The sequence below is a fragment of the Pseudorasbora parva genome, chromosome 13 (genome assembly GCF_024679245.1).
Source record: "Pseudorasbora parva isolate DD20220531a chromosome 13, ASM2467924v1, whole genome shotgun sequence".
NCBI classification, from domain to species: Eukaryota; Metazoa; Chordata; class Actinopteri; order Cypriniformes; family Gobionidae; genus Pseudorasbora; species Pseudorasbora parva.
In genome coordinates this window covers 30351487-30369378 of record NC_090184.1, presented here as the reverse complement: position 1 = coordinate 30369378, position 17892 = coordinate 30351487, and the positions used below count along the sequence as shown (strand labels likewise).

The 17892-nt window shown below is 38.4% G+C and overlaps 1 protein-coding gene and 1 pseudogene across 1 annotated transcript; both read right to left on the bottom strand.

Annotated features, from left to right (window-relative positions):
* Positions 1-686: 686 nt before the first annotated feature.
* Positions 687-4967, bottom strand: LOC137039323 (tumor necrosis factor receptor superfamily member 14-like). The gene is made up of 7 exons (XM_067414679.1): positions 4822-4967; positions 3861-3986; positions 3616-3771; positions 3360-3447; positions 2882-3069; positions 2741-2805; positions 687-701 (listed from the first exon to the last, which is right to left on the bottom strand). Exons 1-7 carry the CDS (start codon positions 4934-4936, stop codon positions 687-689), a joined length of 753 nt encoding a protein of 250 aa, XP_067270780.1. The 5' UTR covers positions 4937-4967.
* Positions 4968-6000: 1033 nt separating this feature from the next.
* Positions 6001-6117, bottom strand: LOC137039342 (5S ribosomal RNA; annotated as a pseudogene).
* Positions 6118-17892: the final 11775 nt, after the last annotated feature.

Sequence of the window (17892 nt, the reverse complement as noted above, 5' to 3'; positions counted from 1 at the left end):
CCATTAACTTTAAAAATAATTGAGCAAACGTACATTTTAATGTTCAAGTAAAGTTTGAGCCAATTAAAAAATATTAATTCAGGTAACAATTTCTAGAATGAAATGAGTGAACGTAAAAAATCCGTGGAACTAGTTACTAAATAATAATTCGTTGAAAGCACTAGAAATTTTTTACAGTGTATCAGTAATGTCTGATTAAACACTTTTAAGGACCCAACTTTCCTATTGTGATCACAGTACATTTTACACAAATTTACCTTGCATCAAAATGACGAGAATCATTTATCCATCACATAGACATCAAACAGCTTGCTATTCCCATGATGGGAGTAGGAGATAGTAAAGATTCATATGTAATACGTTTTGCGTACAGAGAAATTCTACAAGTTACATGAAAATATACATAATACCTTAGTATATGTTTAAGTCGATGTTGGGTGGATTAATTCATGTTATTGAATCTATGGTTTTAAGTTTACTCCTCATGTCTGCATTGGTGTGAGGTCTTTGTGTGATGTTCAAAGAGCCTTTGGAATGCGCGGGTCAAGAAAGGACGTGCACGACGAGGTGTCCTGCATAGTGTCAGGGTTGACTTCGACCCTTCGAAAAGCTCTTAGCGACTCTGTGTCCCGATAACGATTTATTGATGCCTGTCGGTAATAAATGAGTCCCTTCTTCATGAGGTTCTACCCGTTGTTACACTTGTAGAACAAAAAGGAAACACGTCATGTGACTCATCTTGTCCTTGTGCTGGTTTTGAGATAACGCAGGTAAAGAGATGTTGTCTTTGTCCCAGTTGGGGCATCCTTGATTAGTTTTATGATCGTTTCAGGTTTCGGGTTTTGGAGACAGGGTCTCTGGAATGCTTTATTGTGTCGACTCACTGCTGGAATATACATATTCCTACACATTATATATTATTTATTATCCATTAATCATCCAAACAAGCCTTAATCGCAAGCCCTGAAACTAATCAGAAAATGTAATGGAATGTTGTAAAAATGTAGTGGAGTAGAAAGTAAAATATTTGCTGCAAAATGTAACGAAGTAAAAGTAAAAAGTATGCACTATTGATTCTACTTAAGTAAAGTACAGATACGGGAAAAATGTACTTAAGTAAAGTAACGAAGTATTTGTACTTTGTTACATTCCACCACTGGTAAAAACTTTACGAAGTATGATTCTTGTCAAAGAGTGGTCCTGTTTATATGCTTCCGTCCTTTGGATGAGACATCAAACCGAGGTCCTGAGGAAAAAGAGTAGGGGAGTAACCCCGGCATCCTGGCCAAATTTGCCCATTGGCCGGTGTCCATCATGGCCTCCTAATCATCCCCCTCTCCTGCTGATCAATTTTAATTTTCCTTCAGTACTACGTCTAGGACTGCGATGTATTCTTAGGTTTTCTCTGAACAAATTTTTACCGGTCTAATCAGCGAACAGAGGGAGTGGCTGAGAACGATGATGTTGATGTCATGCGCTAGTTTGAGTTGTAGTTCAGTAATGGCGGCGGAGAAAGATCATAGACAGTAAAAGAAATGGACACAGCGTTCCCATAGATTTCAACGGCGGAAAATGAAGTCAATCAGACTGAGCTTGAGGACGTAGATGTGGCGTGAGCAACCTGTCTGACAATTGTAGGTCTTCTAGTTGTGGAAAGTGAAATCTGAATCACGTTGTTTAAATGTTTTGTCCCGTTGCTTTTGGCTCACTATGGGCTTCTCCCCATTCTTCTCCCTTGACTTTATCAGACTTTATGTCTCCACGTCCCCCCGACCGTTTCATAGACAGTAAAAGATAGCTTCTTATCGTCTCCTCCTGTCTATACGGTAATTTCTAAACTGTGCGTTGGTTATAACGCAATCGTTAGCCTATTTTTACAAAAACAGCTTCTACGGGGCGATGGTGTAAAATACAAGGTAATGGGGCCTTTTACACGTTGTTGTGTTTCTTTAGAAATAAACAATGGACAAATGGAGTCTTTAAACGCCTCAGATGTAAAGTTATTCACTGTCAAAGTGACTCAAAAATGAATGGGAGTCAATGGGATGCTAACAGCAGGTGATGGCTTGGTTAGCAATGGCCTGCCCTATGGGTGGAACGCTTTCCGAGTGCTAGATTACCCCCGTGAGAAAGATGCGAACAAAGCCATTAATTCCGTTGTGGAACCGCTGCTGAATATCCAGAAGTTAAAGCCGGAGCAATAAAACCTCAGGACAAAGGCAGGGAGACACCCTGGACAGACTCTCCAGACCTCTCAGGGCTTGCAATTAATGAAGTAGATGAGTCACAGAGTTTTGTGATGTCTGTAAAAAGTTAAGGAGATTTCATTAAAATACAAAAGATTACTAATTATTGAATAGTTTTATCAAATATCTGTACTGTACTCATGTTTTAAAGGGGTCATTTTTGCATTTATTTAGAAAGATGCAGAATGGTGTGTGCTGTACACATTCAGGCACAGCACAGAGTTTGGATAACTTTTTACTCTTATTAGGAGTTTTAAAATTAATAGTTTATTCTCCTTCATCTCACTCTTACTGGGTGGATCAAGTGTCTGAAATAAGAATAAACTCAAAAACATAACTAAAAATAAAGAAGAAAAACACATAAATAAATAAAATATGCTGAACTCTTTTAACTCATTAAATCAAATATAATGGTTTTCTTCATGAAATGACTCTCTAAAGTTCTGTTTGTTTTGTTAAATTGTTTCATAAACATAGATCATTTATTCACTTACGTGTTCAGGGTCACATTGACTTTGCATAGAGCCACACTCCTGTATAGGTAGTTGGAGATTATTTCCTAAAACATTTTTAAAAAGTATTAACACTTGCACATGTTAAAATTTTAATAGATTTTTTTATTATTATAGTCTTACCTATTCCATTGGTCTGTCTTTTATGTTTTATTTTGATATATATTAATGAGAGGCCAAGAGCAGTCACCAAAAAAACACCAAATGTAACAACTGTCGCAGCAATGATGCCAACTAGAGCTGAACTCCCACACTCAGCATCAGCTGAGACTGTTCCTGGTTTTATTTCTACTTGTCCTTTAGTCTCACACCTGTAAGGGCGGGCAATGAGAGCAATGTTAAAATGTATGGACCTATTAGAACAGTTTATTGAATTATCAACTTAATCTACACTGTAAAAAAAAAAAAAAGTCTCCAATTGAATTTTTTAATCTAAATTTTTCAGTTGGCCAAATTGAAATTCTGTGAAGTGATGCAATTTAATTCACAGAAATTCAATTCGGCCAACTGAAAAATGTTGATGTGATCAGTCACTTAAAAATGTTCAATTGGAGACCTGATTTTTTTTTACAGTGTATGTAAAGCTATGGTGATCACTTACTTTGAATGTGGTTGACAGGTAATGAAAGAGCCATTAGAGTAAGTGCCTTCTGTACAGTCAGCACATTCAGTATCAGTAAATGCTGTTCCTGTAAGGATATATTAAGGCAATGACTGTCTTTATAACAATCTAGCATTAAAAGTACTGGCAGTTCTCATGTCTGAGTAAACCATTTTAGTAAAGCTAGTTGTCCTTCAACTTTATGGCTATTGTTCAAGTTCTCCTGTTTAGTAAAAACACATATACACACACACACCTGCTTGTCTGATATATTGTCCAGGGTGACATTCAGAGTGTTTCAGAGCAAATATACAGCTGCCTTTATTTTGCTCAACGCAGTAGAATCCCTCCAGTGGCTCACAAACAGTGTCTGCAGTGCGTGTGCAGTTTCTCTTTACTCTTAGACTTTGTACTGTGAAGAGGAAAATATCTTGTCATTTAAAGAGAAGTTCTGTATTAGACCTTTTTATTTCAAGTCTTATTTTTGGAGAATATACTCACTTGCTTTACACACACTGCAGGAAATGCACTTATTTAAATTATTGGGCTCATCAGTGTAAGTTAATGGAGGACATGGAACACACGTGGTGCTGGTATCTATAGTACAATCCCAATAAACATGATTTCCTACAAGCATTAAAAAAAAGCATTAGCAAACATTAACACACACATTAAAAATTGCCAAGAAAAACATGGGTTCCCTTATATGGGTCATATAACAGGGAACAGTTATCTTGTGTAACTAAGGCTTAGCTACACAAGTAAATTGTTCCCTGTAATAATGTCACACTGTTATATGCATCATAAGTTATATGATTCAATGTTTCACAGCGATCTCAAATAAGCACATGACCTCACTTTTGTATGCAATGTCTAGTTTTCACATGCACATGCAGGTTACAGGCAAACATAAAATATGAGCTGGTTTGTAGTTTACTGGAACATTTTAAATGTGCCTTTAAAACTGAACTGCTTCTTCAGGCCATTTAACTGTAACAATATGCAGTCTTTGTTAAAAAGCTTTGATTTTGTTAACAAGGCTTCACAATGTAATTTTTTTTTATCACCAGGTGGCGTAATTTTCTCAGGTTCGGCCTATAGGCCTATAACTTAACATTTGAAACACAACTTTCCAGCTTTGACTTGGCATGTTACATGATTTATAAAATATATATTGTATATAAAAATTGCCAATAAATATTTCAATAAATATTAAAACTTCCATAACTTTTTTGTTGTTGTTTCACTTTTCTAACTTTTTTTACTTGAACAATCATCTGCCATGGGTACTTTCAAAATTAAACCAAATTTAAATCTGTGCTCTCAAGCTTCAAATTTATATGACTATTTTTTGATGAAGACATTTTTGTTCTCAAAGTAACTTGACTAAAAATTGATGCACAAGGTTCACAATTCTGTTAGATGGCCCGCAGAACCCAACATTACACAATGTGTACTGTACCTGGCGCACACATGGGGCAGCATTCTCCATTAACCTCATACTCAGCACGAGTACATGCACGAGCAGTGATACATAGTTGATAAGATATGAAAAAGATAAATCCAAACTTGATCATGTTCAATAAAGTAAAATGCAGGTTTATTCAGTCCGTTCATCATCATCAGCTACAGCTTGTGGAGTATTTGAGTTCTTTGATAAAACACCCTTATTTATATTGGAAAGGGTTTTTTGCATCCGACTGCAGCTTCCCAGACACAATAACTCAATTTCTCTGTCCAGGTCTCCTCTTGAAACCGGTGCATAAGCAGCTGTCTTGTGGAAAGAGCTGAAATGACAAAATAGGTGCATTAAAGGGTTAGTTAGTTCACCCAAAAATGAAATTTGTCATCAATGACTCTAATGTCCCTAATGTCGTTTCTCACCCGTAAGACGTTCATCTTCGGAACACAGTTTAAGATATTTTATATTTAGTCTGAGAGCTTATGCAAGTGTATGCACACTATACTTTCCATGTCCAGAAAGGGAATAAAAACATTATCAAAGTAGTCCATTATGTGACATCAGTTGGTTAATTAGAATCTCCTGAAGCATCGAAAATAAATTTTTGGTCCAAAAATAACAAAAACTATGACTTTATTCAGCACTGTCTTCTCTTCCAGGCTTGTTTTCAATCTTCAAATAAAGATTTGAACGGTCATGAATCAGCGTATTTCAACCGACTCAGACCTTTATGAAAGCTTTAGCATAAGTTCTGCCAGGAAGACTTAATTGTTACGTCACTTCAACTTCTATCTATCCAATCACATTCTAATACTTGGGTATAAAAGATCGGTACTTACTCATGTTTGAGTTCGCAGATGCTGACGCAACTGTAATGGCAGCCATTTTGCGCCAGAACGGCCACCACACACCAGCTGATTGGTGGAGAGGAGACCGAGTGATTAAGCCAATCAGGATATGGGGATTATAAGGAGGCCATGATGGACAGAGGCCAATGGGCAAATTTATCGAAGGACATCGAAGGATTTTTAATGACCACAGAGAGTCGGGACCTCGGTTTAACGTCTCATCCGAAAGACGGTGCTCTTTGTCAGTATAGTGTCCCCATCACTATACTGGGGTGTTAGGACCCACACAGACCACAGGGTGAGCACCCCCTGCTGGCCTCACTAATACCTCTACCAGCAGCAACCTGGTTTTCCCAATTGGTCTCCCATCCAGGTACTGACCAGGCTCAGCCCTGCTTAGCTTCAGTGGGAAACCAGTCTTGGGCTACAGGGTGATATGGCTGCTGGCGAAGCCAAGCAATGTCATTATCGGCTCTACTAGCCAAGATATGGCTATGGCTGCATGCTTGAAGCAATATGGAGCGAGCCAGACTGTGGAGATCCACTTTTGCGACACGACTGAAGAGTGATGTTGTGACGCTTCCCCTCATTTGTGCGTTGAGGGGCGTTCCTCAAGTTTACTGCTATGTGCGTGCTTTTGAGCCGGCCCAGCGGGGAATGAAAAACAAACGACCCAAGAGAGATTTCCCCTAGTCTCCATGTGCTCTACTTCTATTGGATAGTCGCGTCACGTTCAACGGATTCATTTGCATAAAGATGGGAATCGGTCAGCTTTTTAGATGCGCAGCATTTTTTCAAATGCAGCGCTGCCTTCCCGGAATGCTATGCGGGCACGTTAAAGTCGCTTGACGACACCCATAGGAATAAAGTGGAGTGCGGCGCGACAGAAGTGTTGCACGGACAAGTGGATCTGCACCTAAAAGGAATCAGTCGTTTGAATGAATCATTTGAATTAATGTCTCAATGACTCACTCATTAAGACTCACCTACTGCTACTGCCACCTACTGGGGGTTTAGTTTCCTATATTTTTCAACATTTATTTTGTTTATTCAAAAATACAAATCACATAACATTATTTAATGCAGTAGTAATTTTTCTGGGTAAACAATTTGATTGGTAACATCCCTATAGTGTCTTATTTTAATTTAATGTATAGATCAAATTTAAGAATATAATATGAAACCTGAAGCATAGCTTCGGGGAAGATTATATAAAAATGCCCTTTATAAAGGTAAAATATCACTAATATGCAGATTTATTATATGTCAAAGCTGATTGAACACTGAGAATATTACTTCAGAATAAGTTATATTTACAACACACACACACACACACACACACACACACACACAAATCTAACTTTTTTCCGGACAAGCTAATTTTTTTAGCAAGTAAGAACAGCAAGTGAATGACCATTTTACTTATCGGAAGGAGAGACATGAGCATGCTTAATGTCGAGCCCTAAATTATATTTTAGATTTGAATGCACAATTGTTTTTTTAAATAAATAAGAATTCAACACTTTGCATACATTTGTTATTTTGTCTTATTATCTTTATTTAGTAGTCTTGTGTCTTTAGTCTCTTCAAGGAAGGTATACAGTTTATTATTAATTTAACAATAGTATCGGATCGGTATCGGGTATCAACAGATAAACAAAGCCCAGGCATCGGAATCGGGGACTGAAAAAGTCGGATCGGTGCACCCCTAAATTTAAGGATGCAAATATAGCCTTTTAATAAAAATAAGTGCGTTATAATTATTAGAAAAATATAATATTCTGTGGATCTGTATAAATAAGTAAATATATACTAAAATAAGTACCCTATACCGCACACTATATGCCTACCTAAAACCTTGCATAATGCTTTTTTATTTTGAAAATGAAAATATGGAGGTGAGAAGGCAGGTGGGATGGTTTACACCTGATTCAACTCTTGCAGTCTTAAGCGTTCCCAAGAAGCACTACACAATTCGAACACAGACAACAAACATTTTGCACTGCATGTACACTCCTAGAAAACATATAATGCACTATAGAGAACAATGTAAATAAGAAAAGGAATGTATAACAACTTAAGTGGAGTATAACAACTTAAGTGGACCTGGGGCAATATATATACAGAGACTGTGTTGTGTTATATTAGGACTTGTACAGAAAATGTGACTGTCACCCAAGCTATGGTTCTACATTTACATTTAGCTGTTTACAGTGCCCAGCAGCGCTCTCTGTTAATGGATCTAAACGTCTAAATCACTCACACAAATACAACAACACAAAAATGCATTAAAATAGTATTAAGAATCTAAATATGTTTAACACATATTTGTCGGTATAATAAACATTCCTCATTTATTTGTAATATAAATAAGATGCTAAAATTGCTATCTATACAGTGATGCTGTCATTTACAGTAATGAAACTATAAAAGAGAATTTGCACTAAAGTAAATGACAAAAACATTACCCTGAATTATGAAACTTCTACTTCAGCTTATATTGCAGGCTATTAACAATGAGCTTGACCGGTAAAGTTCATCACAAGTATTCACTACATTTACTTTTTTTTTTATATAATCCAACAATAAAAGTGTTTTTTTGGCATTTCACTGAATGACCTGTTTTTGTAACTATATCACACCATGAAAAGGAGAAATTATAAAATATAAAAAGACCAATAAACTCACTTTTGCTGCAGAACCTCATCTTTAGGGCGCCTTTTCCTGAATTCACACACTATTAAACGACTATCAGTTTTTATATGATTTTAGAGTGCATTCTTTTCCCTTTTTACACTAAATGACCTGTAACAAACTGTATGTTCAGGAAAGTCCCCTCGTTTTTTTTATACTTTAAAATAAACAGTAAGACATGTCTTCTTAATATAACTACCAAAACATATTTAATGCCAAGAAAAACAAAATAGGCCTGTACTGTCCAGACCATTACACTGAATGACAATTTTACACTTTAATTATTTCAGACATATTGTGACATTTTGTTTTCACTTAAGTTATTTGAAACATAAAAGTAGACACATTAGTTGCATAATTTTTTTTAAAAAAAGTATATAAAACCACTTTAGTATTTTAGGACGCCAAAATAACATTGTCTTTTACCCATTTATGTTAATGAATTTACATTTAATTTTTTACTTTTATAACTCAGACACTGTGGGTAGTTTTGAAAACGGAGCTTACATTAGTAAGTCAATGCAAATAAATGAATGAGTAAATTAAGTGATAGGCTACATAATAAATGTTGACTAAAAGTGAAGTGAATGTTAACTAATCACAAAAGAAATATATATATATTATTTTACACAAATCTAGTTAGCAACACGCACAAACAGAAAAATGTGAAATAATTCTGTAATATAGATCGGTGGCCTTGTTTCATGATCCTGTCATGTGATATGGCGGAGCAGAATAAAAATTGTGTAATGTGTTGATAAAGCTAGGCCCGGGTGCTATTACAATAACCAAAAATAATTCAATATCAAAAACTATTTTATAGATGAAAAACATATTTAACTTTTTTTGGTATATAGCCTACGAGTGGCCTAATCTTTCGCCAACAAGCACAACAGTTGCAGTTGAAAACAGTTGCGTCATGGTGAATTTGAACACAAAACATTTAATGGATTATTCTGTCTAAACCTGTCTAAACTAATGGATTCAAACTCAGTGACTGACAAAACTAAGTATAGGCTACTTATAAGTATCAATTGAAAACAAATATAGGCTCTCTCTCACCTTTAAAGGTCGCTTGGAGAGTAATGAATGAAAGCCTTTTTTCCGCTCTCTGTCCTAAGGTTTCGGTTCAGTTGGTCTCTGCAGGAATGGTTGTGGGAGTTACTTGCTTGTGGGAGTTAACAGTGGTCGAGGCCATATAGGGATGTTTATGGCAAGCCGTTTTAGCATTAAATACCCCTGGTTGTACCAGTCATAATTTAGGTCTGACTGTTCAAAACTCCTATTTCAGATATCTATTCTGCAATTTTGACTAATCGTGATTGGAATTAAGATATCTACAATATGATTAGGACTAATCATAATATTTATTGAAGATATTTACAATGTCATTTTGACTAGTCATAATATACATTCAAGATATCTATAATGCTATTTTTACTAGTCATATTCATCCATTGACTTCCATTGGAAAATATTTCCGGATATCTTCAAATGAGTTTTGACTAGTAGAAATCTGAATTAAAGATATCTATAATTGATTTTATACTAGGCATAATTCTAATTAGAGATATCTCAAATTACAATTGTACTTGTGGTAATTTAATTAGATATCTCTAACTAAATTATTACCAGTAAAAAATAATTAGATATATCTAACTGGTGTTTGACTAGTCCTAATCACATTTAAGATATATTTAATTAATCAATTTAAAAGATATCTAAAATACATGTCTAGATATCTGAAAGTAATTTATTACTAGTCAAATTAATATTGAAGATATCTTGAATTGGATTTTTGTCTAGGCAAAACTCATTAAAAAATATCTGCAATTTAATTATTGCCTATAAAGATCTTTCTTAAAAGATATCTACATTTAGCTTTCTGACTAAGAAGAATTTAAATGTAAGCCTAGATATCTGGAATTAGCATTCTGACTAGTAAAAACTCCTTTATAGATATCTTAAATATGCATGCAAATATGCCTTAGCTAAGCCACACCTTAAACATTTTATTAACCAATCCTAACGCGGAAACCGTTGTCATCTGCTATTTTATTTAAGAATTGTATAATAAAGGTCCTGCATCTTTGGGACATTTTAAACTCATTTATACAGAAGGAAATCAAACGTATGAAAATAAAAATGTAGCTGGGACGTGTGTAGAAGTGACATGCAAAGAAGACTCAAGAAGGTTTTTGTTTTATTCTTCATATTAAAGTAGAATACTGTTGAGATCTGCATGCTGTGGATTAAGTTGTGTTAGCTTTTACTCCCTAAACAAACACATTTAAAATCGTTAGGCTAAGCATTGTATGTGGCCTTATTTCTGGTGCAGCGTTACATATGCTATAACTTTAAAACAACTTTTCAACGCACTGTGTATTGTATTATAGATAAATATCTGTGATGTGATATTCTGCTTTGTTGAGTGATGAGCGCCAGTGCTTTAAAAAGGTGTTTTAAAATTATAGCAAATGTAACGCTGCACATGAAATAAGGCCAAATACAGGAAGTACTCAATCTCAGTAGCTACTTAAAGGGGTACTTCAGCGCTGGGAAGATGAATCTGTATTTAAACTGGGTCATCAATGCAGTAGAAATGTGAAATTATTTATTATTTATTATATAGTCTTCTAGACTGAGAAAAGACAGAATGTATTTTTGTCCCATGGGGATGAAAGACTACAATTCCCAGAATGTTTCGCTGCCCTGTGAGGCCATTCCCAACGCCACCAACTTCATTACTGTGACTGAGTTAGAGAAGACACTAAAATTAAAAACTGAACGTGTCTGTTCAATATAATGAGTCACCGCGCGAGTGTCACAGCCCTGAGCACTAACTGCACGAGTGATGAGAGCTGAGGTAATCGCGACTACACTCGCGGCATACATTCACAACTCGAGTTCAGTCTGGCACGTTTCAGTTCATGCCTTTGCAAGCTTGACTTTCATAGAAATTAATTTAAGAAGTTAAAAGACTTGCATTGCTCACCATAGCTCCGTTTAAATGATCCTGTCTGCAAGCTGAGTGTAATCTCCCATCCCCCAATGCCGGATTCAAAACATGCGGAAATGGCTCCCTCTGCTGGCTGTAGTCTTTAGCCTCTGGGCCAACATTCCTCCTATGATGCAAAAATCGTCATTTTGCATCATAGGAGGAATTTTTCCAGAAATAAAATGCATAAATCTCTCATCTCAGGGAGATATGAGGGGGGAAAGCACAATAATTAGAATATTCTCCAGGGTTTCTACTGATACAAAGCCATATGCTAATCGCTGAAGTAACCCTTTAAGTAAAAGTACAAAAAAGCAGAATATCACATCACAGATATTTATCTATAATACAATACACACATATAAACACAACGCAATGTATTAAACAATGCCATCAGTACATGTCAATATCATGTAAACATTTATTAACCTGTAATCTTTTTTAAATCATCCTTCAACTTTTTTGACTGGGTCTGGCTTGATTCTGAAGCACAATTAGCCTACATTAACCCAAAACAAACTTAATTAAAACGCAACAGCCCATACTGTTTTCTTCTTTTTAATTATTAGAGTAGACATTAAGGGTGCGTTCACACTTGTCATGTTTGGTTCGATTAAAACGAACCCTGGTGCGGTTGCTCGGTTAGTGCGGTTCATTTGAACATATGTGAACGCTGCCACCCAACTCTGGTGCGCACCAAACAAGCGGACCGAGACCGCTAAAAAGATGGGTCTCGGTCCGCTTCCAAACGAACTCTGGTGCGGTTCGATTGATATATGAACGCAACACGGACCAAAGACATGTAAACGGACCAAAAACTGGACGTATAATGTCACAAGATGCCACGCATAATGCAGCTGATTTGACGACGCAGAAAGATCGGTGTACGTTATCCAAAATGAGTAACTTTAACGTTAGAGGGCAAACGTAGAGCAACGAGGAAGAGCTCATCAATATTTGGTCTGACGAGCATGTTTCGAAAATGCTAGAAAAAACACACCAAAAGCATACCTGGCTCTTCTCATCAAAGTTCCTGTGTTGCCCATTATTAGCAGACGACAGAACGGCCGTCTCTTTTGCACAACGGAGGAAATCCTGCTGCTGTTTTGAATGTTTTGAATATTTTATGAGCTCTTCATGAGTTCTCAGCGGGTAAAAATAATGCCACATGTACACGCATAAAATGATCGCGTTTAATCATGCACAGAGCGTTGTTTTGAACATTTCATGAGCTCTTCATGAGTTCTCTGGTAAAAAATAATGCCATATGTGTTACACGCATAAAATGATCGCGTTTAATCCAGCACACAGCGTTGTTTTGAATGTTGTGAACATTTCATGAGCTCTTCATGAGTTCTCTGGTAAAAAATAATGCCATATGTACAGGCATAAAATGCCCGCGCGTGTAATCCGCACACAGCATTGTTTTGCATGTTCGGTAAACGAGCTCCTACGTCATATAAACCGGCCAATCAGGTTGTGAGCGTCTCCCTGTGCCTTTGGTTCGGTAACTTTAGGTTCGCTGTTAAAAATGCCCGTGTGAACGCTAAGCGGACCAGGACTATTATGTTTGTTTTTGTTTTTTGGTCCGGACCAAACTAACCAAACGAACCGAACTACAAGTGTGAACGCACCCTAAGAGACTAAATTGTTATTCAAGTACTTTTACCTTTAATATTTAAAGTACATTTAAAATCAAGTACTTTTTTACTTTTACTTAAGTAGGGTTGTCGTTGTAGTAGGCTACTTCTAATTTTACTAAAGTATATGGCCCTGGTTATTTGTACTTTTACTTAAGTAGCTACTGAGATTCAATACTTCCTCCACCACTGTTTTTTACGCAAAGACACATTTTTAAGGCATTAAAGTATTTTTTTTATCTACAGTATTTTTTTTCCTAATACTGTCTTAACCATTAATGTCTATGAATTTAAATCTGTTTTGTTTTGATGACATTCTGTTGTCTAAAAATGTATATATATTTGTCACACATTAGCTTCGTTGTTTCTTGCTAGCAGGGTAGCTTGTCATGGGGTGGTACAGTCAGGGGCAATTCAATTAGGCTTGTTTGAGATGAGCAAAATCTGCGCAGAACTGATCACCGGTAATCAGTGCAAGATGCATGCCGGTTAGAAATCTGTCCGAGGGTTGTCCACCTTGCTCTTACGACATGCTGACATATGTCAAAAATCTCTCATGAGCAAAAGGCGCGACTGCGCGGAGCAAAAGCATGATGGGAAACGACTTGCTGCCGACACAGCTTAATGGTTATTGGTTTAAACAACCATGATGTATGGTTCTTTTTTTTAAATGTTTGATTTTAAAACTCTGATATCATGTTTTAATGTGTATAAATTATGTGTGAATAATCCAGAACTCTCGGACAGTGCGATCTCTCTGTGGGTTATGCGATTGTTGTCATATTTATAAAAACATATAAAACATGTATGTAATTAAATTAAAAATGCTTGATAAACAGGTCTTTTGAAAGGAAATAAATAACAAAAACTCTGGGTGTCTTGTTCATAATATTTATTTTTATATAAAAACAACAGAACTTAAAGGTGCCCTAGAATGAAAAATTGAATTAACCTTGCCATGGCGAAATAATAAGAGTTCAGTACATGGACATCACAAACTGTGAGTCTCAAACATCATTCCCTCCTACTTCTTATGTAAATCTCATGAATCCGAAACTTCCGAAATGTGCTTTTCAACATAAACCCAACCATGACGCAAGCGTTGGGGATCATTTATATGCACGTCCCCAAAATTTGCATCTGTCCAAACATGTGCATTGTCGGGCGGAAATGGAGCGAATCATCAAAACAAGCTGCTTGCATGGACACACGTCATGTTTTAGGCTGTTCAGGAGACTTGTCTACCCTTCCCACAGATAAAAAATGTCAACAGTCATGGTTGAGGTTTATAAGCCGATACCAAAACAATTTAATTCAAAATCGTTTGTTTGTTCGGCCCATTTCAAGCAAGCTTCTCTCAGAGTCTTAAACTGAAGAAAGTGGCAACTATAGTCCTGCAAGCAGTAAGTAGCGATTTATCTATTTATTGGAAACGCCAAGTACCATACAAAACTAAATAGTGTGTCTAATGAAAAAGGGTAATATTACTTTGTATTCAGTGGTGGAAAGAGTACTGAAAAAGCATACTCAAGTAGAAGTACTGTTACTTGTCAAATTTTTTTATTTAAGTAGCGTAAAAGTACCTGTCCTAAAGACTACTCAAAGTAGGAGTAAAAAGTAGCCCTTTTAAAAGTACTCAAGAGTAGTGAGTATTATGCTATGAATGTTAGTCCATCTTTTACCCTGCAAATTAAAAATGTAGCTTACTCTTTTATGGATGATTCTCAGTAAGAACAAAAAACATGATATCAAAAATATTTCTTTTTATTTTTGACTGTTAGCACTAGGAATACAGCCATGCAAAATTTGAGAAATCAAATATATTTGTATGGGCCACCTGATGGCCAGACACCCCTTTTCTATGGTGCTGTACTTAGTCTCTCTCTTATACCCCTTTTCCACCAAGGCAGTGCTGGTGCTAAATCGGAGCCAGAGCCTAGTTTCAAATCGGTTCTTTGTGTTTCCACAGCCAAATCACCAGCTCCGAGCCAGGAAAAGTGGTTCTTAAGTAACACCAAAACATTGCTGGGCTAGAAGTAAGAACCGCTTGCGTCACCGGCTGGGGGCGGCGTTACCGTGATCAACAAGATGAACACAAACCTGTGACCGCCATTTTTTCAATAGCAGCTAATCAAGCTAACAGCTGCTGGATTGTAATCTCCGTCTATACAAATCATGGAGAGCTGCACAAATGCGTTGGATTTGCGGCATTTTAATGCTGATGTAGGATCATAAAGCCATGAGCCACTGAGGGAAGGCTTGTTCGAGATGCATCGGCGCGCGCTGTGCAGACTGATTGCGTATGACATCAAAGTAGAGCGAGCGCCAACGACCCCTTATGCTTTTGAATCGCTCGCGCAGTATTTGGATATCATATGTGGGTTGGTCTGCGCAGCGTCAATGCATTAGATAGAACACGCCTGGAAATTGTGTGTGTGTGTGTTTCCCGCTGCCTCGCTAGCAGTAGAGTCCTGCAACGGGTCGGGTACCCGCGGGCATAAAAGTGGCTAAAACAGGTGGATTGTGACATAAATTATAAAATACACGGGCGGGGTGCGGGCGGATAATTAATTCCGTGCGAGCGGGTAGAAGCGCGGATGAAAAATATGTGCAATATTTTTCTGTGCTGTGGCGAGGCGGAGGAGCGAGCGAGACCGGGGCGTGATGGCGAATGAGTGTCACCTGTGAGCCACACCGGTCTCAAATCCTCTCACGAGGGAGCTCGGCGGCATATAAGGACGAGAGATCACCACCAGACCTGGATTTTACGTTGAGTTGTGTTTGTTTTATTATGTGTGTGCGTGGCAGATGTCCGTGAGGGGCCGCGTTACTTTCGCTTTGTTTGGTTAAGTCTTTTAAATGTTCGCCGGTTCTCGAAAAACAATCAAAACGATCCGGTCGTCCTTCTTCCCCCCCAAACATACTGTATTACAATTTCTATGTCCAATTTACCATTACACATACACGCAACAACTATTTGCCATTTGATCCATCACGTCACCACCACTGTGACTTTTGTTGATGCCACTCGTAGCCCAGATGGAGCGAGCGTTGCAGGATAAGCAATGGATGAAGTAAAAGTAAAGTTGGTGAGTGAAGTATATAAAATTGTTGACAACGAGTCTATAAAGGCACTTTAGCCTGTTTCTTTAGCCCATTCATGATGCTGTTGATGTTGAGAGAAGTGCAATATTAAAAAAAATAAAGCATTTTAATTGGAATGATTTTAGCGTGTGTGATTTATTGCGGGCACGGATCGGGTAACGGGCAAATATTAACGGGTCTGGGATGGACCCGTGCAGGACTCTGGTATGACGTAAGACCTGGCTCTGTTGTGGCTCTTAGCATGTGGAAAAGAAAACGGTTCTTAGAAGGCTCTCAAGTCGAACCAACTTAGAACTGACACTAGCACTGGCTCCGAACTAGCACCCGGTTCATTCTGGTGGAAAAGGGGTATTAGAGAGCTTACAACTAACGTACAGCACTGGCCGCTCCTCACCCCCCACCTCCTGGGCCAGGACTGGCCGGCAACAGGAGGACGCCAACAGGCCGGCCCGGACCTTCCCGCTGCTCTATTGGTAGAAAGTGGGTCAAGTGATTGACTTGGAGAAAGGCAAGGAACAGGGTTTAAATCCGGACCCGGCTGGGTCAGCCCAGCCTCCTGGGAGGCGCCGGAACGGTGTGCGGGGCCTCCCTCATTCCCCCAGACCTCCATCGGGGTGGGCCTCCCGGTGGCAAGCTCCGGTGAGTCCGTGCCATCAGGACCGGCCTAGGAGAGGGAGAGAGAGAGACAGGGGAAGGGGTGGAGAGAGGAACTGAAGGAAGGGGTCCGCCGACCATGCCACCTGCTGATCCTCTGCCAGTTGGATGGCCAAGTCCAGCGACTCCGGGCGGTGGCACTAGACCCACTGTGATGTTTTTGTGGGCAGACGGGCTATGAATTGTTCCAGCACCACTATGTCGATGATTTTGTCTGTGTCGCTTCTCTCATTGTCCATGAACGCCTCGCAGTCCTCCTGCTGGGAGTGGACGAGGATCTGGAACCGCCGTTCCTGATCCTCTCTCATGTCCACTTGTGCCTGATGATGTTTTTTGTGGAGGCCCGCGAGTGATGCGATGACATCCGCAAACGGCGATCCTGACGGGCTCTGCATACTGGCGGCAGCACTCTTCTTCCTCCCGGGTTTCGGCACCACTGTAGTAAATGTTCGTATTGGTATGGAGGAAGAATCGGCATGTCTGGCACTCATGGCTTTTATTTTATCACTCTTGCAACACAACATAAACATGTGCACACCGTGCTCACTAAACTCAGCCCCAGATAACTTGTACACCAACAATCTTGTCTCTGTATTCCCAGCCAGCCACGAGTGTCCAGAATGTTTCCCTCTCCCTGTTGCCTGTTCTCTGCTGGCTTATATATCGTCTCTCCATGCCAATCACTGCAATCAGACACAGGTGTTCATCATTATGCACTCACTGTCACTCTCCCGGCTCTTTCTCTCCGTGCAGACCTCGCTGAACCACGCCCCTTTTGCCACACTTACATGGTGGAAAAGGTGAAAATTGCTAGAAGGATCGAGTGAACGATCTGTAAGCAACGTATCTACAGTTGTATTTTGTAATACAAAATAATATTACCCTTTGTCATTAGACACACTATTTAGTTTGGTATGGTTCTTGGTGTTTCCTATTGTTACTGTAAGCATCTTGCGTTATCTAGACAATGCGGTCTCTCTAAGAAACTTTCAATTTAATCAGAAATTGTTTAAACAGCTAGTCAATAAGTGGATAAATCGCTACATACTGCTTGCAGGAATACAGTTGCCCCTTTCTTCAGTTTAAGACGCTGAGCGAAGCCTGCTTGAAATGGGCCAAACAAACAGCAATA

Excerpts from the sequence above, each read along its gene's own strand:
- LOC137039323 (XM_067414679.1), bottom strand. The coding sequence starts at position 4,936 with ATGATCAAGTTTGGATTTATCTTTTTCATATCTTATCAACTATGTATC. Across the intron at positions 3,448-3,615 it reads ACAATATATCAGACAAGCAG|GAACAGCATTTACTGATACT; the intron begins GTGTGTGTGTGT and ends ATATCCTTACAG. Across the intron at positions 3,070-3,359 it reads ACCTGTCAACCACATTCAAA|GTGTGAGACTAAAGGACAAG; the intron begins GTAAGTGATCAC and ends CCGCCCTTACAG.